The sequence below is a fragment of the Rana temporaria genome, chromosome 5, assembly GCF_905171775.1.
Source record: "Rana temporaria chromosome 5, aRanTem1.1, whole genome shotgun sequence".
In the NCBI taxonomy this organism is placed as follows: Eukaryota; Metazoa; Chordata; class Amphibia; order Anura; family Ranidae; genus Rana; species Rana temporaria.
This window is the reverse complement of record NC_053493.1, coordinates 41,087,945-41,113,141: the sequence shown is the minus strand read 5'-3', so window position 1 is coordinate 41,113,141 and position 25,197 is coordinate 41,087,945. Positions and strand designations below refer to the sequence as shown.

General features: G+C 43.3%; 1 protein-coding gene across 8 annotated transcripts in view; it reads right to left on the bottom strand.

Moving 5' to 3' along the window:
- Nucleotides 1-25,197, bottom strand: part of ADAM22 (ADAM metallopeptidase domain 22) — a 390,621-nt gene that overhangs the window by 32,034 nt on the left and 333,390 nt on the right. For all 8 annotated transcript variants that reach the window (XM_040352431.1, XM_040352432.1, XM_040352434.1 and 5 more), the window contains exons 22-26: nucleotides 23,827-23,943; nucleotides 21,085-21,250; nucleotides 13,622-13,730; nucleotides 9,616-9,706; nucleotides 914-931 (exon numbers count right to left, since the gene is read on the bottom strand). In XM_040352431.1, coding sequence (XP_040208365.1) covers nucleotides 914-931; nucleotides 9,616-9,706; nucleotides 13,622-13,730; nucleotides 21,085-21,250; nucleotides 23,827-23,943 — 501 coding nt within the window. The remainder of the gene's footprint in view (nucleotides 1-913; nucleotides 932-9,615; nucleotides 9,707-13,621; nucleotides 13,731-21,084; nucleotides 21,251-23,826; nucleotides 23,944-25,197) is intronic.

Below are 25,197 nucleotides of genomic sequence, written 5' to 3'. Positions count from 1 at the left end.
ACGGCTTCATTCCCTGCAGCTCAGTGTGAACCTGGCCTTACAGAACTACAGCTCTATACAATGCTATAATGAAAGTTTGACATTAAAAATCCACCAGTATGCATATGTAAAGCAGTAATGGAAATATGGTAGATCAAGCATGTAAAAAAAAATGGAATACACATTACAAGATAAATGTTTCAATAACAAAAACATGCGCTCACTAAAAATTCAGTAAAGCATGCACTGTAAATTTTTTATTTTAGTAACATACTAAAGAAAATTAAATAAACAGAAATACATAAAAATGCGTAACAATTGTACCTTGCTGACAATTTTCCTTCCGTTAGACCAAAGTAAAGTAATACTATAGTTGTGTTTATCTTTTTTTTTTTTTTTTTACCCATGTTAGGACACAAAGCACAGAGACAACTTCTAACATTTTCTATAACAATATATTTTAAATCCTGCAGATAAAACACTTAAACAAATAAAATTATTATAATCCTGCTCAGTTGTTATTGTGATATCAAACCATCAAGGATGAACCTGAACATGATGAAATGGCAGAAAATATGGCCTTGTATTGTTATCTGACAAGGATATAGGTGTGAGGATGGGGTGCTGCTTGGGCTACATACAGCCCGATTGGGTATTGTACAATAGAAGCCTACAATTTACTATTTATAAAACATCTCTCTTTTTTTTATTCTGTACAGCATAGCATAATGTAAATTGCATTTCAAATATCAAATAAATATATCATTAGCCTGCATATTTTTCAAGAAATTTCTATTTTCTCTAAAGCAGAGCAGACATCAGGACTACCCACCAGTGAAAACAGCATGGTACATGCAAATGTAAACTGTGAAAGACAGGTAACTACACATGAAAGTGATGAAATGCAGCTAAATGAAAAAGGCAGCCTACTTACCTCTCTCTCCGATAGTTTCTTTTCATGTTAAAGAAGAGAACAAAGAATTACTAAAATTATATATTTTTTTATTATGTATTTAGATTTTTTTTAAGGTAGTATGTAATGAGAATTTGAGTAGAACAAAGTTGTACAAGAATCAAAATCAAAGAGAACAATAATATACACTACTGTATATGGCCAAACATTTGAGGACATTTGACATAACCCCTATATGAGTTTGTTTGACATCCCATTCCAAAACCATGAACATTTATACTGCACGGTTAATGCTTTCCCCCCAAGACTTTAAAGTGTTTCCTGTTGAAATGTGTGCCCATTTAGCAAAAAGAGTGTGTCACAAAGTTAAAAGATCATTTTCATAAAGTATTTGGATCTCGTAGCATGAACAGTACTCTTCACAGTAAACAAATGAACTTCACATACTTTTGGCCATATAGTTTGGGTGTCCAGAAACTTTTGGTCAATGGTGTAAGTTAATCAAGTTTCATTATAACATGGTTATTTTGGTCTATTTTGACTGTGAACCAGCACTGGGATGCAGTATCCCTTGTGGTAATCTTTATCGCTGTGATGAAGGTAGGACAGCAAACAGCCACTGATGGACCCTCAAAGTCTGAACAAGAGAACAGGCTTAAAAATCGTAGATGTTAAAGTCTGTGCAACTGCGCCCTAAAGTAATTCTTTAGACAGAGAAAAAGGAAATTCCTTCTGCAAAGTGTAATAACAAACCTCTTGAAGATTTTTTATGAAGATATTGAAAAATATTGTTTTACAGTTTTAAATTATACCTCGATGAAGGACTGAATGTGGAATGTCTCCGGGTAGATGTGCATATTTGTTTATATCAAAAATCTATCCAAGGTTGCCTGAAATTTTAGTGTAAGCCCCAACTTATTAACTTTGCAAAGTGAACATTTTCTACTCATTTATTAAACCCCCCTGTTGAATTAACAAGAATATATTTTTAGGATAAATTGGTGATAAAAGCCATAATGAAATAATGGGTTGAAAATTTAGATTTCCCAGTAATTGCACTGGCTTCATTTAAGCCCATGAAGCCTACCTTTTTTTTTTTTTATATAAAAAATACATTAGTGCAGGTAATAGTTGAGTTAATCTCATTGCAATTAACTTGGCATCAAGTATTATTTAAAGGAGAAACATGGCCAAAGCTATTTTGGCCATACTATTCCTGTGTGTCACAGGAGTACACTTAGTACAGGCTGATCTGTGCAAAACCATTGCATAGGGCAGGTAAGTATGACATGTTTATTATTATTTTTTAAATCAAAGCTTTACAGTCACATTAATTTAGTGGATCTGTGCATCCTCCACTACTCCTGCTGCTTTCTTAAAAATCCCACACCAATCATCAGATCACCAATTGACAGGGGCAGTTCCGATATTAGAAGGCAAAGCTTTATCTTCCACTTAGATGGCCACCTCCATAAAGAGACACAGTTATGAACAAGACACCTTAATTTAGTATTGAGGAAAATATTTGTTTCAGGAAGCCTATAGGCAATACTAGGGACTAGACATTTGCTCTCTGTTTGTCTTTTTAGGATACATATTTCAGAATTTAGGTCCTATTTAAAGTTGAAGTTCAGCCTAAAACTAACTAGCTCTAAACATACTTGTAGCCACATTCTAAAAATAATTGCTATACATACCTTTTCTGCAGCCGATCCGGTCCCACGCTAAACTGTCAGTGGCGGCTTTTCTGTGTAGGCAGCCAACAACGGAAGCCTCATAGTAAGTCTATGGCCTCGTACACACGGCCGAGGAACTCGACGTGCCAAACACATCGAGTTCCTCGGCCAGTTCAGCCCTGAAGCCGCCGAGGAGCTCGGCGGGGCGAGAGCTCCCATAGAACAACGAGGAAATAGAGAACATGTTCTCTATTTCCTCGCCGAGCTCCTCGTCGGCTTCCTCGGCCGAAAGTGTACACACGGCCGGGTTTCTCGGCAGAATTCAGCCAGAAACTCGGTCGGAAGCTGAAATCTGCCGAGGAAACTGGTCGTGTGTACGGGGCCTGTGATGTCACTTCCCAGCCTATGTTGGTTGTCTCCTGCATACAGCTTGACACCGGACCGGATCGGCTGCAGAAAAGGTATGTATAGCAATTTTTGCTTTACAGGGTTAGATAGATTAATCTTAGAATGTGGCTGCCAGTAAATTTAGAGTTAGTCAGATTTAGGCTGAACTTCTACTTTAAGTCACCTTGTGAAAAAAAAAGCAAATCACTGGTTTGCTTTGGCCTGGAGATTGTATGCTCTCCACATTTAGTGAGTTTCCTTCCCAAAACACACTTGTAGGTAAATCTACCTAAACTGCCCCTACATCGTGCTTGTGTGCACATAAGATTGCAAGCACCTTGAATCATGAACTGATGGGATTGAGTTCTTTAATAAGAAAAATAGTTGGCACTAATCATAAAATAACAAAAAAGAGATTTTTAATACAGCTTACCTGTAAAATCTTTTTCTTGGAGTACATCACGGGACACAGAGCGGCATTCATTACTATATGGGTTATATGGAGTACCTTCAGGTGTAGACACTGGCAATCTTCAAACAGGAAATGCCCCTCCCTATATAACCCCCTCCCATAGGAGGAGTACCTCAGTTTTGTAGCAAGCAGTATGCCTCCCAAAATGGTCCTCAAAAGAGGGGTGGGAGCTCTGTGTCCCGTGATGTACTCCAAGAAAAAGATTTTACAGGTAAGCTGTATTAAAAATCTCCTTTTCTTTATCGTTACATCACGGGACACAGAGCGGCATTCATTACTATATGGGATGTCCCAAAGCAATGCTTACAATGAGGGGAGGGAGAACATCTCCAAGACAAAAGGATTTAATTTAGAGATATACTCAAATCATAATAAATCCAACTTATTTGAGAAAAATAATCTTAAATTTTAAATTTAACTCAAAAAAAGAGGAGCCCCCGGAATCCGAGGGTCTCAAACTGCAGCCTGCAGCACTGCCTGCCCGAAGGCAGTATCAGTATTCCTTCTTACGTCCAACTTGTAGAATTTTGTAAATGTGTGGACAGAAGACCAGGTTGCCGCCTTGCAAACTTGAGCCATAGAGATCTGGTGGTGCGCTGCCCAGGAGGCGCCCATGGCTCTAGTAGAATGAGCCCTTAATGATACTGGAGGAGGCAACCCTTTCAAGCCGTAGGCCTGAGTGATCAATTGCTTAATCCACCTAGAAATGGTGGACTTTGCAGCTGCCTGCCCCTTCTTGGGCCCATCCGGTAGAATAAACAGGACATCTGTTTTCCGGATCTTCTCTGTAGCTTTAAGATAGGCCTTCATGGCTCTGACAATATCCAAGGTATGCAGCAACCCTTCCTTTCTGGAAGTAGGTTTAGGGAAGAAGGATGGTAATACCAAATCCTGGTTCAAATGAAAACTGGATATGACCTTCGGTAAGAAGGAAGGATGAGGGCGGAGAACGACCTTGTCCTTATGAAATATAAGATATGGTTCCTTACAGGATAAGGCTGCCAGTTCCGAAACTCTTCTTGCGGAAACTATGGCAACCAAAAACACCAACTTCCTTGTCAGTAGAACCAAAGGAACTTCAGCCAACGGCTCAAACGGTTGTTTCTGTAAACTCGACAGAACAAGATTTAAATCCCACGGACAAAGCGGGGATTTAACTGGAGGTTTAATACGTAAGACCCCTTGAAGGAAGGTCTTAACCAGCGAGTGGGTGGCCAGTGGCCGCTGAAACCACACTGACAGGGCAGAAATCTGTCCTTTGATTGTGCTTAATGCCAATCCTTTATCCACTCCTAGCTGGAGAAAACTTAAAACTCTATCTATGGTGAACTTGCGAGGAAGCCATAGCTTGGACTCGCACCAGCCTATATAGGCCTTCCAGACCCTGTGATAAATCACCCTAGAGACCGGTTTCCTGGCTCTGATTAGGGTAGAGATTACCTTCTGAGACAGACCTCTACCCCTGAGAATCAAGGATTCAGCTTCCAGGCCGTCAAATTTAGATGCCGTAAGGCAGGGTGGAGGATCGGACCTTGCGATAGCAGGTCTGGCCTTAGAGGCAGAGTCCAAGGGTTTCCCACTACCATCCTTAGGATTAGTGAGTACCAAGCCCTTCTGGGCCATGCTGGAGCTACCAGGATAACTGGTATGTGCTCCACCCGGATCCTGCGCAGCAGGCGGGGTAGTAACTGGAGCGGGGGAAACGCATAAAGAAGCTTGAACTGATGCCAAGGGCAAACCAGAGCATCGGTTCCGCAGGCCATCGGATCCCTTGAGCGGGACATGAACCTGTCTAGCTTCTTGTTGAGTCTCGATGCCATGATATCCACGTCCGGCACTCCCCATCTTTGGCAGAGTGCTTGAAAGACTTGTGGATGCAGAGACCATTCCCCCGGCCATAGAGTCTGGCGGCTTAAGAAGTCCGCCTGAAAGTTGTCCACTCCGGGAATGAATACTGCCGATATGCAGGGCACATGAGCCTCTGCCCATAAGAGAATCAAGCTCACTTCTCTCTGAGCGGCCTGACTCCTGGTCCCCCCTTGGTGATTTATGTATGCCACTGCCGTGGCATTGTCTGATTGAATTCTCACCGGGAGCCCCTGCAATTTCGACGTCCAAGCCCTGAGGGCTAGTCGAACAGCTCTGAGCTCCAAGATGTTGATGGGTAAAAGCTTCTCTGGCTTTGCCCAAATACCTTGGCGAGTGGAACCATCCACAATCGCTCCCCAGCCCGTCAGGCTGGCGTCTGTGGTCACTATCTTCCAAGCCACTGGGCTGAAAGATTTTCCCTTCAGTAGATTCTGAGGGTCTAACCACCAACACAGACTTTGCCGGACTCTTGATGAGAGAGGCAACGGGATATCCAAGGCCTGTGGCCTTCTGCTCCATGCTGACAGGATGGCTGCCTGCAGGATGCGAGTGTGGCTCTGGGCGTATGGCACCGCCTCGAAAGTAGCCACCATCTTGCCTAGTAATCTCATACATAGGCGAATAGTCGGTCTTTTCTTGCTTAGAACCAGTAGGATTAATTCCTTGATGGCTTTGACCTTCCTCAGAGGTAGGAACACCCCTTGTTGTTCCGTGTCTAATCTCATGCCGAGATATTCCAACTGCCTTGTGGGCTGGAATGTTGACTTTTCTTGATTTAGGACCCAGCCGAACCTCTCGAGGTATTGGACCGTGAGGGCCACTGCTCGTTCCAAGCCGGGAGATGAGTGGTCTATGACTAGGAGGTCGTCCAGGTATGCTAGGATCGTGACCCCTTGGATCCTTAGCTTGGCTAGGATTGGAGCTAGAACCTTCGTGAACACCCGGGGGGCCGTAGCCAACCCGAAGGGAAGCGCCACGAATTGGAAATGACGCGAAGCCACCATAAAGCGTAGATATCTTTGATGTGGCTGATAAATTGGAACATGAAGGTAGGCATCCTTTATGTCTATGGACGCCATGAAGTCGTCCTTTTGGAGTGTGGCAGCTGCTGACCGCACAGATTCCATCCGAAATGAGCGGACCTTTAAGTATGCATTTACCATCTTTAGGTCCAAAATTGGCCTGACATCTCCATTGGGCTTTAGGATGATGAATAGGTTGGAGTAGAAACCCAGCCCCTGTTCCAGGACTGGTACCTCTACTATTACTTCCTGGGAAAGTAGATGATCTAGAGCCGACCTTAATGCGGCTCTTTTCTCCAGATCGTTTGGAATCCTCGACTCCTGGAAATGAGGAGGAGGAAACCTTAGGAACTCTAGCTTGTAGCCTGTGGCCACGGAAGACCGTACCCACTCGTCGGGAATGTTGGCTTCCCAAATCTCCGAAAAGAGTCGCAGCCTTCCCCCCACCTTCGTGGGTGTGGGCGCCCCTTCATGAGGTAGACTTGGGGGCTGGTTTTGCTGGCTTGCGAAACCACTGCCTCTTGCCCCTAACAGCCTGTCCTCGTGATCTGCTGTTGAAGCCGAAGTTTGTTCTTGCAGGAGGCCGTCGATACTGCTTGGCATTAGAGGGCCCCTGCCCAGGGGAGGACTGTCGTTTAAACGCAGGTCCCTGAACCCTCTTCTTAGTTGGCAAGAGAGTACTCTTGCCGCTTGAAATGGTCTGAATGTATTTATCTAAGTCCTCTCCGAAGAGCCGTCCTCCATGGAAGGGAAACCCTGCCAGGAGCTTCTTGCATGGGGGCTCAGCCTCCCAGCTTTTTAACCATAAGAGTCTTCTCATATGGATAAGGGATAATGATAAACGTGACGCTTGTTGGATAGAATCCTTGATTGCGTCTACCGTAAAACATATGGCCTTAGGGACATCCGAAAATTCTTCTGCCTGCTCGGCAGGAATAAGTTCAAGCATTTGCTTAAATTGATCCGATAAAGCTTGAGCGACTCCAATCGCAGCCACGGCTGGCTGTACTACTGCCCCTGCAGAAGTGAAGGAGTTCTTAAGTAGGGCTTCCAAGCGTCTATCAACTGGATCTTTGAAAACCTGTACGTTTTCTACAGGACATGTTAACGATTTGTTAACACATGAGATGGCTGCGTCTACTGCAGGAGAAGCCCATCTCTTGGAAAACTTTTCTTCCATAGGATATAAGACAGAAAATTTCTTAGGTGGAAAGAAAACTTTGTCTGGTTTGTTCCACTCTTGGAACAAGACTTCCTCCAATAGAGGATGGATCGGAAACACAGCACTGCTTTGAGGCGCCCTCAGTGAGCCCAAAGCTGAAACCGTGGATACCTGGAGATCTGGTACAGGTAGGTTGAATGCCTTATGGACCAAGTCCGTCAAGCCCTGAATCCACCAGCTCTCCCTCAGGGAGACTGCCCCAGACTCCTCTGTATCCGGATCTTCGATCCCTGAACCTACCTGGTCTCTGTCCAAGAGGTCCAATTCCCCAGAGGAAAGGACCTCCTCTTCCGAGGGTCCGCGCACGGGTGACGGAGATCTATTCCGCTTACTACCCCGCATGGCTGCGGCTATCATTTCTCCCATGCTTCTCCGCATCTCATTTAAAGAGGCGAGTAACACCTCCTCCGTGACCACCTTAGGGTTGGGTTGACTCGCGTCAGCTCTAGCCCCAGACCCCGATGGCCCAAAGGCTCCCTGTGGGGAAAGCAGCGGCATAGCTCTATCCGAGACCTCAGATTCTGCGGGGGAATCCCCACCTTTTGTACCCTCTGCTCTTGATGCCATGGTACAATACCGAGGTACACCTGCTACTTATTGGTACCTGGGACTTATAATAGTTAAATGCCCAAACACCTGTTTGGGGAATAAAAAATGTTTCCTCTACCCTAGATGACACCTTCTTTTTTTTTTTTTTTTTTTTCAAAGAAAAAACATTCTATCCCCCTGAGTAGTATTGCCAAAGAAAAGACTATGAGATGGAAAAGAAAACCAGCCTATTCCTAGGCTAAACCACAATCTTCTGAAGACTGTAGTATTCTTTCTGGCCACTGTGTGTCCTCAGCGCCCCGTGCTTCACTCCAGTCCTTCCTCCCTTAAGCCAGAGAAATGAATGAGCTGTGGCATCTAAGGAAGGGCCGCCCCTTCCTTTAAACCACTGACCCGCCCTTCCCCCCCAGCTAAAACGGCGCCAAATGCGTCTATAACACGTGCACGCGCACCGCGCGCGCGCCCGCCGACGGGGGGGGGGGGGGTTGGGAGGAAGGGCCTCTCTGTTCCTGCAGCCGCAGGCCTGGAACACACGAGGAGGTCAGCGTTTTGCCTGCCTTGCAGGCATGAGGGAGAGGACTGGATAGAGCATCGCCTGGAGGCTTGCAGGTAAGCATAGCTCTCTGACACACACATACACTTGTACATAAAAGGCCCCACTCACAGCTTTTGCAACACTACCAGGGAGGTCACTTTTTATGGGGAAATATAACATATAGAGCCATCCTATCTTCATGATATGTGACTGGTTTGCCAGATGCAATGCATAACCTTTAGGCATGTCCCCTGTGACCTCCCAGAAAAAACTTGCTAAGAGCCAAGCCCCGCAGGTTTTTTCCCCTTACTTACCTGCTCCATGCCGCAGGACTTTGCCAAGCAAGAGGTCCAATCTTCCCCCATCTCCGTGGGGATGTCTAGACCTTCAGGCCCTGGGAACCTTCTTCTTCCATGAAGGATCCACTGTCCTGGGCCCATACAGCACCCTGGCAAACAGAAAACATTAGGCGCCCCAAAGGTTTTCTAAGTTCTGGGCCCAGGGTCCAGCTCTCTTAAAAAGAAAGCATTATGGGCTATACCCCAAGGGTTTGGGGTCCGGTTACTGACCACTTTAGCGCGCAGGCTTTTTTGGACAGAACCGGTAGCTCACCTAATCCCAAGGATGCGGAGGCAAGCTAAACCATGACTAACACCTAAGACACTGGCGTAAAAACTGAGGTACTCCTCCTATGGGAGGGGGTTATATAGGGAGGGGCATTTCCTGTTTGAAGATTGCCAGTGTCTACACCTGAAGGTACTCCATATAACCCATATAGTAATGAATGCCGCTCTGTGTCCCGTGATGTAACGATAAAGAAATAATGAATTGTATGGTTTACGGTAGGTTACTGCACTTTATGTATCTGTTTTGTAAAGCAGTTTTTCCTGCATTTCATAAATCTCTGAGCTTATGGGGCTGTTTGTCTTTACTAACTACATTGATCTAATGAAAGAGTTTAAATCAGAATACATGCCGTGTCATCACTTACTTGTAACCCCAAGCTGTAATTCCTAATACCAACAGCAACACTAGCATGGTACCAGCAATTGCTCCTATGATTATGTTTGTGCTAACCACACCTGAAAGAAGCATACAAGTCAATTAGTCATTATTAGTGTTATCTTACATGCATACAGGGTTAGCTAATAACACAAAGAAGATTAAAATTTACTTTCCACAAAACTATCCATCACCCCCCCACGATGTTGCTGAGGGGTCTTAACATATGAAGCCTTCACTGGCCAGTTGTTTCAACAATGCTAGCAACAGGCATTTTTTTTTATATGGTGGGTTTGATTTACTAAAACTGGGAAGTGCCAACTCTGGTGTAGCGCTGCATAGATACCAATCAGATTCCAGGTTTTAATGTCAAAGCTTAATTGAACAAGCTGAAGTTAGAAGCTGATTGGTTGCCGTGCACAGTTGCACCAGATTTCAAACTCTCCAGTTTTAGTAAATTAATCCAATTGTGTCCATTATTTTGTACCTTAACAGACTAACGGCAATTCACTTAGGCAGGCCATAGATGGTGCAAATTTCTCTATCAACACAGATAGTGCTGACAGGCGAATCCCTCCGGCCGACATTTGTCTTCTCCCCGGCCGGGGTGGGCGCCGGTGAAGCCGTCCCTGGCCGGGGAGAAGACAGTGATTATCGCTACCGTCTATAGCAGCAGGCTGATTGTACCCAAATTGATCGATCAATCAACTTGGTACATTTAGCCTGTCCAATAGGAATTGATTGCAATTCATTGTTTCCTTCGTAAAAGTGTTTCAATTGAATTTACAATTATTAGATGAAAAATACCCTTAAAATCAAATAAAAAGTGTACGTATAGCCAAAACATTTCTTTTTAATTTATGATAAAGTAGTAAAGGGTTAAAACCCCTGTTGGTTAGTTTTTACTATGTCCTCTTGGATTAATTTCCCTTCATTGAGGGACCTCTTGTTCTGGTGACAATGCTAATGTTTTAGATTTTCCATACCTGTCTCTCTTAGCAACAATGGTCTTTAGGACAAACAGATAAGGTAAATCTACTCAGCAGGGACTACTTAGCAAAATAAAAACTTGACAAGGGTTCTTACAGTTCCCAACTCTAACTGAAACAAAAAACCGGCACCGGCGCCGAATAGAGCCGAGCCGACCGAGCTTCTTTCGGGAAGTCGTGACGCGCTATGTGTGCCGTCGTTTAGCATGCCAATTGATTTGCATGTCAATAGGAACGCCCACTCCCGCGGGATTCCCTACCCGGAAGCCGCAGTGAATTCCACGGCTAAACGATATCTACGGGAAAAAAAAAATAAGGTCAGTGTCATTTTATATGCAGCACGGTGCTGGATGTAGTGTTAGAAATTTTTTATAGGGTGAACCTCCACTTTAAGTTTTTTTTTTTTAAACCACTTTTCGTTATCCTGACTGGACGTCTATTGACGTCCTGCAGGATAACAGCCGCCATGCGCCCGGGGGGGGGCGCGCATCGCGGCGATCGGTGATGCGGTGTGACAGTCTGAAACACTGCTACGCTGATCTCGGTAAAGATCCGCTGCTCTCCTGACAGGGGGGGTTGTGCTGATAGTTTATCAGGGCAGCCCCCCCCTCGGATCACCGCACAGGACCACCAGCATCCCGCGCAGGACCACCAGGGAATGCCAATCGGTGCCAAGGCAGCTGCCAATCAATGCTCAGGCAGCTGCCAACCAGTGCCCAATCAAAATCCCTGCCAGTGCCACCAGGGATACCCATCAGTGCTGAATGTCATTGCCCATTAGTGCCCATCAGTGGCATGTATCGATTCCCATTAGTGACCATCAGTGCCGCCTATCAATGCCACCCATAAGTACCCACCATTGCAGCCTTTCAGTACCCAGTGTCGCCTATCAGTGCCACCCATGAGTGCCCATCAGTGCCGCCTATCAATGCCCATTAGTGCTGCATATCAGTGCCGCCTACCAGTGCCCATCAATGCTGCATATCAGTGCCCATCGTCAGTGCGCGTCAGTGCCACCTCATCGGTGCTGCCTTATCAGTGCCCGTCAGTGCTGCCTTATCAGTGCCCATCAGTGAAGGAGAAAACGTACTTATTTACAAAATTTTATAACAGAAAAAAAAGAAAAACTTAAATTTTTTTCAAAATTTTCGGTCTTTTTTTATTTGTATAGCAAAAAATAAAAACCCCAGAGGCGATCAAATACCACCAAAAGAAAGCTCCATTTGTGGGAACAAAATTATAAATATTCTGTTTGGGTACAGTGTAGCATGACCATGCAATTGTCATTTAACTGCTTGCCGACCAGCCGCGGCAGGTCGGCTCTGCTGGGCGAGAGCACGTAGCTATACATCATCTCTCCCAGCAGCCAATAGGGGCGCGCGCCCCCCGCTCGCCCCTGCCGCCGACGCGCGTGCCCGGCGATCGCGATCACCCACGAGCGAGGACCGTTACAGAGCGAGGACCGGGAGCTGTCTGTGTAAACACACAGCTCCCGGTCCTGTCAGGGGGTGAAATGACATATCGTCTGTTCATACAATGTATGAACAGCGATTTGTCATTTCCCAATGTCAGTCCACCCCCCCTTCAGTTAGAACACACCCAGGGAACATGATTAACCCCTTCCTCGCCCCCTAGTGTTAACCCCTTCACTGCCAGTGGCATTTTTATAGTAATCAATGCATTTTTATAGCACTGACCACTATAAAAATGCCAATGGTCCCAAAAATTTGTCAAAAGTGTCCGAAGTGTCCGCCATAATGTCGCAGTACCGATAAAAATCGATGTTTGCCGCCATTACTAGTAAAAAAATAAATATTAAGAAAAATGCCATAAAATTATCCCCTATTTTGTAAACGCTATAACTTTTGCGCAAACCAATCAATAAACGCTTATTGCGATTTTTTTTTACAAAAAATATGTAGAAGAATACATATCGGCCTAAACTGAGGAAATATTTTTTTTTTATATATATATTTTTGGGGGATATTTATTATAGCAAAAAGTAAAAAATAAATTATTTTTTTCAAAATTGTTGCTCTATTTTTGTTTATAGCGCAAAAACTAAAAACCGCAGAGGTGATCAAATACCACCAAAATAAAGCTCTATTTGTGAGGAAAAAAGGACGCCAATTTTGTTTGGGAGCCACGTCGCACGACTGCGCAATTGTCAGTTAAAGCGACGCAGTGCCAAATCGCAAAAAGTGGCATGGTCTTTGACCAGCAATATGGTCCGGGGGTTAAGTGGTTAAACAGCGACAGCGCAGAAAGCTGAAAATTGGCTTGGGCAGGAAGGGGCGTAAGTGCCTGGTATGGAAGTGGTTAAAGAATCATACTTACCTACAGATGCTGAATCTGTCCCCCGCCGGCTGAGAACTGAGTAAATCAAACACCGCTGATCGCTCAGTTCTCAGGGTTCCGTGAGCATAGCGCTGGCAACTGTCAGAAACGTCTTTCTGCTTTGACCCATCTCCCCCATGCGCTCACTGGAGTGCTGGGCTGTGAAGGGGGCGGGTGCGGCTGGCTCGTTGGAAGGCTGAGCCAGGTGCCAGTCCAGGGTTCTGGGTGGATCCTGACCATATCGCAATCTTTCCCCAGCCTGGACCGGCTCTGTGACATCAGCCAACAGTGGGCTTCAGCCCACTCTCTGCTAAAAACGGGTCACAGGTGTGCAGAATTTACTGCACTCTTATGATCCACAGAAGAAGTACAGCCAAATGAGCTTTGGCTGTACTTCTCCTTGAACAAGCTGAAGTTAGAAGCTGATTGGCTACCATGCGCAGCTGCACCAGATTCTGGGTGCTCCAGTTTAAGTAAATCCCCCCCATTGCGATATTATCCATTATAAAACTGCTACTGGAATAGAATGAAAAAAATTAATGAAAACATTCAAAAGTAACAATTATAAAAGGAAAATGAAGAAATAATGAATAGGGTGATATAAAATTAAATGCTTGCAAGGTTAATCTGGGAAACAGACATGTAGAGGCTTAGAATGGGCATACTGACCATCATCAATTACATCTGGCTTGGACGTGCTTTTATATGGAAAAAATGTGCTGCAGTCCTCCCCAATATAGAATTTATCACAGATACACTTCACTTCACTGCTACAGATCTGCAAATGACAACAGAATTGTTTTTAATATCAATATGTGGCAATTGGGCTAATGTGCAAATGCAGCTAAAAATGCATGCCTTGAGGGGTAACTACATTCCTCAGGCCCACAATGCAAATTGTCAGGTCTAAAAAATATCTTGTCATAGTTAAAGCGTATATCTCTAATCAAAAATTTCCTTTTTTTTGTGGATGAATTAGGAAATAGTTAAAACTTGAATTCATTTTCTGTTTTGTTGTCCCCTTGGGGAGCTTTCCCTTCACTTTATGCAATACAGACAAAAGAGGACGTGTCATTTTACAAAGTTAGAGCTGTTAGAAGATGTTCTCTCTATTTCTGTTGCATGGACAAGTGTACATTTTTTTATTTCTCAACACTTTCTGTTCTGCTTGTGGCTAGTGGTACACTTTAACAACACCTATCATTACACATGAAATAAACAAAAAAAACAGACTATGGAAGTGTCTGAAGTTTTTCTTCACACACCACCTGTCACCCGCAAATGATGCCTTTTTCAAATTTTTTACCTGTCAAATTGACAGCAAGTCATAAGTTATTTCCATTATAGCCATGTATAGGGTGGTTCCACAAATAAAAAATAAATAAAAAAAAAAGTTCTTCATACATTTAACCAAAATGTATTCTGCTACATGTCTTTGGTAAAAATCCCTAAAAGTTTATATTGATTGGTTTGTGTGAAAGTTATGCTGTCTACAAACTATGGTCTATATATGGGAATTGTTATGTATTTACTTTTTATACTACTAATGGATGTGATCAGCTACTTATAATGGTGCTGAGACAGTGTGGCAGGAAATGTGACACTAACTGATGCTGGGGGGGAACTAACCGTCACTGACAGCACCAGTGACACTAATACAGTGATCAGTGCTAATAATATGCACGGTCACTGTACTAATGACACTGGCTGGGAAGGGATTAACATCTAGGACGACCAAGGGGTTAGATGCATGCCTACCAATGTTTACTGTGTTTTAGAAAGCAATGGAGAAAAACATGGCACATCACTGATGACAGTAGAGAGTAGGTAAACAACACAGGGCACTCTTCTGTCATTTGCTCCACCAATCAGTGGGTTCCGGCCATAAATCATTGGCCGGGACCCGCTGATCAACTTGTGCTTCGGCGAATGGCAGCACAGCCGGGGTGGCAGGTACAAAAGTGCGCGTGTTCTACTCGGAAGTGCTGGATCACATACATGTATGTGATCCAGCACAGCAGGGCTGCTTTGCCACGGCAAATCTGCGGTAGGTGGTCGGCAAGTCGTTAAAGAATTATCATCAGTGCGCATTTTGTCCCATTAAATCGGAACTAAACTCTCTCAATCAATGTTAACTATTTTCAATCCTTATTCTGCTGATCTTGGTCATAAGATAGAAAGGTATATTTTATTTTTTTTTAATTTCTTCAGCTGCTTCCTGGTTTCTGGCCTAGGCCAAAATCATGTCATATAGGTAGATTCAGAAAGAGTTAGGCCGGCTTATCAGTAGATAAGCCGACCTAACTCCGAATCTACGCCGCCGTATGTTTAAGCGTATGCTCGAACAGAGATACGCTTAAACATATCTAAGATAGGCCGGCTTGCGCCGTCCTATCTTAGATTGCAATGTTGTTGATGGCCGCTAGATGGCGCTTCCATTGCGGCCGGCGTAGATTATGTAAATGAGCTTGTACGCCCGGCCGCCGCAGTCGAATTACGTTGTTTCCGTAAGGCCTTAGCCGGCCTAAAGTTATTCCACCTATGAGGTGGAATACCAATGTTAAAGTATGGCCGCCGTTCCCGCCGCGAGGTTCGAATTTTTTACGTTGTTTGCGTAAGTCGTCGGGAGTCGGGAGTTACGTCGTTTACGTCCACGTCAAAATCAATAGGCCCGTATGGCGTACTTAGCCGCAATGCGCTCTGGGAAATGTAGGCGCCCGGCGCATGCGCAGTAGTAAAAAACTTCAAAAAACGTGAGGTCAAGCCTCATTACCATACAACACGCCCCCCTCCAACCAATTTGAATTAGGCGCCCTTACGCCCGCCGCGATTACACTACGCCGCCCTAAGTAAGGAGGTAAGTGCTTTGAGAATCATGTACTTGACTCTCTTACTTAAGGCGGCGTAGTGTAAACACGCTAGGCTACGCCGTCTTAACATTGCACGGCCGTACCTGAATCTACCTAATACATTCCAGGAGTTTTTGTGGGCATTTTTTTTTCTTCTTTCATCTGGGAGGAGGGGCTTTCTCAGCTAAGCACACCAGCTAAGGGCATATAAATTGCAATATGTAAATGCTGAATAAATATAGTCTGCGCCCGCTTCTGAATCAGATACAATCTTTTATTTTATTCCAGGATAAAATACATCATGGGGTCTCGTATGCATTTCTGCCCTCAGTGGGTCGTAATCATGACTACAGCCCACTGAGGGCAGAAAAGCGTGCGGGAGACCATGCTGTATTTCATCCTGGATCAAAATAAAGAATTGTATGTGATTCAGAAACGAGTGGCAACTATATTCACTCAGATGGAAGACGGGCTGACAAAAGACCTGCCCTGCACCGCATCCTACACAGGCTGGAGTTTGTCTCAGGTGAGCGGCAGATTGCTCTTATCTAATAAGTAAATGCTACAAGAATCATCTGCCATTATTTAAGATGGCTGCGGCTAAAATTGTTGTGGGTGTGCTTTTTGAAGTGATTTCTCAGCAAAATAAAGCATGGAGACATGGATAGATGGGGGCGTTTGATTTGAATATAAAAAATGAATTAAATAGCATTTTCAGTTTGGGGTGCTCAGATACAGTTTAGTTCCACTTTAAGATCTGTGCAGTGATTTAGGGAAAAAAAAAGAAAACATTTCTGTCAGTGATGTGTTGTAGCTCCACCCTAGGCTGTCTGACCACACTGCTCGGCAACCAAGGGATGAATGAGAAAGGCACTAATGCCGCGTACACACGATCGGTCAAACCGGTGAGAACGGTCTGATGGACCGTTTTCATCAGGCCAAACCGATCGTGTGTAGACCCCATCGGTTATTTATCCATCGTTTAAAAAAATTGAAACTTGTTTTAAAATTAACCGATGGATACCTAACCGATAGAAAAAAAAACGATCGTTTGTAGGCACGTCCATCGGTTAAAAATCCATGCATTCTCAGACTAAATTAGGGGACGGGAGCACTCGTTCTGGTAAAACTAGCATTCGTTATGGAGATAGCACATTCATCACGCTGTAACAGACAGAAAAGCGCGAATCGGCTCTAACCAAACTTTTACTAACACGCAGTAACACGGAATCAGCAAAAGCAGCCCCATGGGTGGCGCCATTGGATTTGAACTTCCCCTTTAAAGTGCCGTCGTACGTGGTTTACGTGACCGCGTTCTGCCACGATAGTTTTTTTAACCGATGGTGTGTAGGCACGACCATCAGTCAGTCAGTTAACTGATGGAAAAATTCATCAGACCGTTCTCATCGGATTGACCGACCGTGTGTACAGGGCATTAGTGATACATGCACTCGATTCCCTGCTGGAGGATTTGATATAAATTTCAGCTAAATAGTTAAGTTTAGAGTTTAGGAATATTAAGGCGTTGTATTAAAGTTAAGAGTCAGTGAATATTTCTAGGGGCTGTGCAAAAAAAAATTGTGATGTAAGTCTATAACGCATGTGATTAAATATATGCCACGGGTAAAATAAGTATTGAACACGTCACCATTTTTCTAGATAAAGATATTTCTAAAGGTACCATTGACATGACATTTTCACCACATGTCGGTAACAACCCATGCGATCCATAAAAACAAAGAAACCACAACAAATAAGTTCAGAAATTAAGTTATGTGTGATAAAATGGAATGACACAGGAAAAAGTATTAAAAAGGCATGGAAAGCCAATAAACCAGCTAAATTCTATCAGTAATTAGAAAGCAATCCTGCCTCCTTGTCCGTGCTGGTTCAGTCTCAACTGATGGCCTATCAAAAGGTGTCACACAATAAACATCTCATGATGAGTAAAAAAGCTCTCTCAAGACCTTCACAACCTTATTGTTGCAAAACATATTGGCCCAGATTCACAAACGAGATATGACGGCGTATCTCCAGATACGCCGTTGTATCTTCGAGTTGCGCCGTCGTATCTATGCGCCTGATTCTTGGAATCAGTTACGCATAGATTTCCCTTAGATCTGACAGGCGTAAGTCTCTTACTCCGTCGGATCGTAACTGCATATTTACGCTGGCCGCTAGGGGCGTGTACGCTGATTTACGCGTCGAAATATGTAAATCAGCTAGATACGCGAATTCACGAACGTACGCCCGGCCAATGCAGTACAGTTACGCCGTTTACGTTAGGCTTTTCCCGCCGTAAAGTTACCCCTGCTATATGAGGCGTAAGTGCGGCGTACCAATGTTAAGTATGGCCGCTGTTCCCGCGACGAAATTTTAAAATTTTACGTTGTTTGCGTAACTCGTCTGTGAATGGGGCTGGACGTAATTTACGTTCACGTCAAAACCAATACGGCCTTGCGGCGTACTTTGGAGCAATGCACACTGGGAGATTTCCACGGACGGCGCATGCGCCGTTCGTGAAAAACGTCAATCACGTTGGGTCATGGTTATTTTACATAACACATGCCCCCCTGTTCCAAATTTGAATTAGGCGGGCTTACGCCGGCCGATTTACGATACGCCGCCGCAACTTACGGAGCAAGTGCTTTGAGAATACAGCACTTGCCCGTCTAAGTTGCGGAGGCGTAACGTAAATCGGATACGTTACGCCCGCGCAAAGATACGCGGATCTACGAGAATCTGGCCCATTGATGGCATTGGTTACAAAAGGATTTCTAAACTTCTGAATGTTCCAGTGAGCATTGTTGGGGCCATACTCGGGAAGCGGACATCATTTCATCGTAACCCAGCCACCACCAGGTGCTTCTTGCAAGATTTCTGACAGGGGAGTGAAAAGAATTATCAGAAGAGTTTTCCAAGAGCCAAGAACCACTTGTGTAGAGCTTTAGAAAGGGTAAAAAGGGACAAGGTGCAGTAAGTAAGGAACAATTTATTCAATACAAAAGCCAATTGACTACTCACATAACATCTGTGAGAAATGTGAGGTAAATGTGTCTGTGATCACTGTGGTGTCCGGAACTGTATCCATGGGAGCATACCAGCGGGCTGTCAGCAAGGCGATGTAGTACCATTAACTCTCTCTTTATAAAAGACAAGTAAATGACACCCAACACATCTTCAGATGACTGCAGTTGAGAATCACGGCCTTAGTGTGTTGGGTGTCCCTTTTTATCCTGTTTTCCAGTGTTTGCTTCACTCTCAAGGGAGCTGCCACTGATGCATGGAATTAGCAGGTACAATTGTTTCAAAGAAAACAATAAGTAATGCACTCAGCCGCCATGGCCTGTATGCACGCTCACCATGCAAGACTCCATTGCTAAAGAAAAAGCATGTTGAAGCTCGTTTAACGTTTGCTGCACAACATTTAGACAACCCTGTGAAATACTTGGAGAATACAGTCTGGTCAGATGAAACCAAAATTGAACTCTTTGGATGGCATAATACACACCATGTTTGGAGGTCAAATGGCACATCATGCCAAAACCACCCCCATACTAACAGTGTAGTTTGGAGGTGGGAACATCATGGTGTGGGGCTGTTTCTCAGCCTACGGTACTGGCAAACTGAATATCGTTGAAGGAAGGATGAATGGAAAAATCTAACAAGACATTCTTAAAGTGGTTGTTAGCCTAGGTTCACACTGCTGCGAATTCAAAATCACGGTAAAATGCGCGATTTTACCGCGATTTTGCCGCGATTTCGGCCGCAATTTAATGTAAATCGCGGCCCGAAATCGCAAAAAGTAGTACAGGAACTACTTTTTGAAATCGCAGATGCGGCGTCGCACTGATTAGGACAGTGCCATTGCCGACAATTGCCGCCGATGTGAGATGCGATTTGACATGTCAAATCGCATCTCAAATCGTTCCAAATCGTACCCAGTGTGAACCAGGGCTAAAGGTTCGTTTTTTTTAATATATAACAAACATGCCATACTTACCTCCTCTGTGTAAGGGTTTTGCACAGATCGGCCCCGATTCTCCTCTTCTGGGGTCCCTCAGCGGTGCTCCTGGCTCCTCCTCTTCTCGAGTGCCCCCTCGGAGAGCTGCTTTCCAAGGGGGCACTCTATGGAGCCCTGCTGCTGCGCCCATTAACAAAGACAGCAGGACTTGGCCCCGTCCCCCATGTCACTGGGTTTGTTTGACAGCAGCGGTAGCCAATGGCTTCTGCTGCTATCAATCTATCCAATAAGGACCAGAGTCGGCGGCTGGAGCTGCTATGCTCGTCCCCATCGCTGGAACAATCGGGTTCAGATAAGTAAAAGGGGGGCTCTGGGGGGGCAGCCTCCTTACAGATCAGATCAGCTGCCTTATAGAATGCATTAAGGGGAAAAACCTTTAATAAAATTCCGCTGCCATCTACCAGGATGATGAGGATAAAACAAGGGTGGACATTTCAGCCAAGCCAAGGAAACTCTCAATTGGTTTCAAAGAAAGAAAATAAACATGCTAGAATGGCCCAACCAATCATCTGACTTGAATTGAATAGAAAATCAATGGAAAGAGCTAAAGATCAGAGTTTCATAGAAGAGGCCCTTGGAACTTTCAAGATTTGAACACTCTTTGTAAGGAAGAATGGGTAAAAATCACACCTGAGCAATGCATTTGACTAGTTTCTCTGGAGAGATCTTGAAGCTGTCATTACCAACAGAGAATTTTGTACGAAGTATTAAATACATTTTAGTTAGTGTGTTCAATACTTTTTCCACTTTGTCATTCCATTTTATTACACATAACTTAATTTCTGAACTTATTTGTTTTGTATGTATGGATTCCATAGGTTATTACCAACATGGTTAAAATTTATTTTCAATACTAACTTTAGAAATATATTTACCTAGAATAATGGTGACGTGTTCAATACTTATTTTACCCGCTGTACATGCTGAAAATATGTGCACCAATTTTTTTATAAACTGAATACTGTGTACACTACACGGTCTTACAACAAACAGAGGACTATCATTGCTCTGTTGTTTATCTCTACACGGTCTTATTTTCTTCCAGACAAAATAGTTTACAATCATCCCTTGTAGGAATTGGGCTTTCTACAACTACCTGATAACTTTGTTGTCAGTGCAATCAATAGTGAAAGGTGTTAGACTCTTGGAAGGATGTTTATTGAGCAAGGTTTTACCTCAGACTCTGTGTATTTTTACTGGATGTGCAACACGGGTCTACGCATAGCGCCAGTACAGGATAAGACATGAACTCCACCTACCCCATTTCCAGAACAAATCTTGTTTGTGCTGCCCATGCATGAGCTGAAGTTGAAAGGATCAATAGGAAGACATCTGTGATCCAGACACATCATTCCCTCTCCACATGGAGTGCCATCTTCCACGTATCCCAGATCAGTTTCCTCATCCAGTTTCACATAGCCACCACTGAAAAGGTAATGGACAATGAATCAATATTTTAAATTAGTAAATGGCCTTTATTACTGCTCTTCTTTCATTATGTTAAGACTCCCTAAAGTGAATCCAACGCTACCTTCATTCATAGCAAATCAACAGGTTCTTTTGCTAGCCCTCTTCCCCTATCAATTAATATTTACTTTATCTGCAACCCCCCACCACCACCACCACCTTATTTGCCTGCTGGAGGCCTGAGACTAATACTCATATAAACTCCATGTTGCCCAGTGTCAAAGCTTGCAAAATGATTAACAACACTGTCCCTTCCCTAAGTAACAGGATTCGGGATGAAGTACCAGTTATATCAGAGGGCTCTAACAGAGTGGTGGGGCATCATGGTGAAAATAGGTGGTGGTGGTGCGGGGGGGGGGGGGGTTAGTGTATGCTATTAGGAACAAGTGTTACATTTCCCTCAAAGGGCAAAGTGCCAGGTTCCTTTTAAACTTAAAACCGTCACATCACTTGTCAATATTGGACTGATAAAGGGCCCATATGATCAAAGATGTTGTTTTCAATTACAAAGTAGCAAAAAACATATATGGAGTTATATTACTTCATATCAAAATATTTCCATGAGGGCATCATCCCAATCACACTAAATTAGAATTGGAGTATATAACAGGACTTTAAATTTGCCGTTCATAACTTATTAACTGACCACAAGAAAATATCATGTCAGCTAAAACTTGCTTTTTTGTATACAAATCAATAAAATACAGAAATAAAAATGATCTTCTTTAAAATACACAAACACAGTTTCCAACATAAAAAGTATCCCCATTTCACGGTTTATCCGCTTCTTCAGGACTAAGGTCCGGTTCACACTGGTACAACAAAACTGGTGTACGACTGTCATTCTACTTTGCCCTGCGACATCGGTTCTACTTCCATCCGACTTGAACAAACGAGATACGCTTTTCCTTCGACGTTGAGACAGTACGATTTGTCTTTTGATCAATCAAAACAATCCCAGTGTGACGTAAATTCCCTTTACTGTTGCTGTAATCACCATGTCGGATGTCACAAGCTGGATGGTTAGGACAAGGATCCTCTTTTGATCCGACTTCAGTGATATTCAATGGGCAGGACCAAAGTCGGACCAAAGTAGTGCAGGGAGCATTTTCAAAGTTGGACCGACTTGTGTCGGACCAGTTAAGACAGCTCTCATAGGGAATCATTGATTTACACACATCATGTGACATGTGCTCTCAATGTCGGAGCGTTTGTCATACCAGTGTGAACCCGGCCTCAAGACATACTTTCACATATGCCACAATAATAAATTCAGATTCATCTACAGAGATAAACAATCATATTTCAATAAATATATATCTATATACAAGTTACACATTAAATAGATACCATAATTATCAATCTGACTGTCCACCACACCCAATTAAAAAAGCACAAGGGAGAAAAAAAACACATCCAGAAAGTCGTGTGTCCACACATTCTTGCCTAAAAACAGAATTGTCCAAGGTGCATATTTAAAGTCTTGTGATATACTCTAATTTTCTTTTCAATTCCCTAAAGCAGTGTTTCTCAACTCCAGTCCTCAAGGCGCCCCAACAGGTCATATTTTCTGGATTTCCCTCAGATGAAACAGCTGTGGTAATGAATAAGGCAGTGAAACTGATCAAATCACCTGTGCAAAATCATGGAAAGCCTGAAAACATGACCTGTTGGGGTGCCTTGAGGACTGGAGTTGAGAATTGCTGCCCTAAAGGCTTTAACGTATGGATAAATTGAATTTGCTCCATGCTTTCTATATTGTTGTGTATTGTGTGTGTAAAATGGAACATTATCATTAGATAAATAATGATGACAGTTGAAATAACTCACACAGCCCAGTTTTCCTTATTGCTTAGCCCCACGACTCTCCACTGCATATACACATACAAAAGATCGCTTATCTGTGACCCAGAACTTGAAACTTCTCCATGTAAAGTCCGGGAACCTCCAGCCATAAACAGTGGCTGGGGTTAGCTTCTGAAGCACAGTAGGAGGTTCCTGGACTTCACTTATCTGTAACCCAGAAAATGTCCTCTGTGTGAAGGAACCTCCTACAGTACACAAGGTGCTAACCCCTGCCACTGGCCACAGCCAGAGGCTCCTGGACCTTATATGGAGTAGTGTCAGGACCACAGATAAGAAATGTCTATATTTTGCTTTTGTGAGTGCATTTTATTAATGGTTTAACCTTTTTAGCAAAGAATTCTTATGAAAAGATCGGTGCACTTTACTTTATCTATAGGCAAGCAATTCAAAAACAGAGCTGTACACTGTACAATTTCCCCATCCACACTATACAGCATGTATGTAGGAATCTTTCCTGCCGGCTACTGTATTACGACAGTCAGCACTGTCAGAACACCCAAAGAGTGACTGCATCTGATTGGATGCAGCCACTGTTTGGACAACAATTTTCTGCCCAGTTCACTTTTCTGATTAAAGAATGTTGGGCGGATATGACAGGGCCACCCATGGCATGAATTTCAGCAGGCTCAGAGAGTGAGGGGTGAAACCAAAATATAACATCCATTCACCTGCAGTTTAAAAATTTTCCTTGATGCGTGAAAGAAGCTGATGTAAGAGATTCCAGCTCACCCAACCTTGGCACACTCGAAGTGTCGGTACACAACAGATAACCACAAAGGACATCCCTGTAAAAACATTTTAGAGAGATTACAGTATTTTCTTTATTATAAACCCAACCTCCACAATGAAGAAAATCTCAAAACTTTTGCAAAGTTCAAAAAACAGACACTTGCATAATGAATCATTTTAATAACCTGTGTGCCAAAAAAAAGGGAAAACAACAGCTGCCACCCTATACTGTGTTTATACACTTGTATAAATAGAATGAAAACAAAAAAAGATGCGCTAATGTAATAAACTTCTATGTGTTCATTCAAAAAAGGATAAATAGCAATTACCACCGTGCTATAATCATCAATAACAAACTATGTATTCTTTATGTATTCATAAACCTTATCATATACCCCTATATACCTTGCGTATATACAAACGGTGCCCAATGTGTGAATAAGAAATTCCTTATAGTAACACCAAATCCCCAAATCAGAAGAAAAAAGAGAAGTGTTCAAATGTCTCTTAAAAAAAAATAAAGTAAATGTAACAAGAAAAAACCCTAAACGCCTTTAACCACTTAAGACCCGGACCAAAATGCAGGTAAAGGACCAGGTCCCTTTTTGCGATTCGGCACTGCGTCGCTTTAACTGACAAGTGCGACGTGGCTCCCAAACAAAATTGGCGTCCTATTTTTCCCACAAATAGAGCTTTCTTTTGGTGGTATTTGATCACCTCTGCGGTTTTTATTTTTTGCGCTATAAAACAAAAATAGAGCGACAATTTTGAAAAAAATGCTATATTTTTTACTTGTTGCTATAATAAATATCCCCCAAAAAACTATAAAAACACTTATTTTTTCCTCAGTTTAGACCGATACGTATTCCTCTACCTATTTTTTGGTAAAAAAAAAATCGCAATAAGCGTTTATCGATTGGTTTGCGCAAAATTTATAGCGTTTACAAAATAGGGCATAGTTTTATTGCATTTTTAGACATTTTTTTTTTTTTACTACTAATGGCGGCGATCAGCGTTTTTTTTCGTGACTGCGACATAATGGCGGACACATCGGACAATTTTGACACATTTTTGAGACCATTGTCATTTTCACAGCAAAAAATGCATTAAAAATGCAGTGTTTACTGTGAAAATGAAAAATTGCAGTTTGGGAGTTAACCACAAGGGGGCGCTGAAGGGGTTAAGTGTGACCTCATCTGTGTTTCTAACTGTAGGGGGTGTGGCTGTAGGTCTGACGTCATTGATTGTGTTTCCCTATAAAAGGGAACACACGATCGATGACGGCGCCACAGTGAAGAACGGGGAAGCTG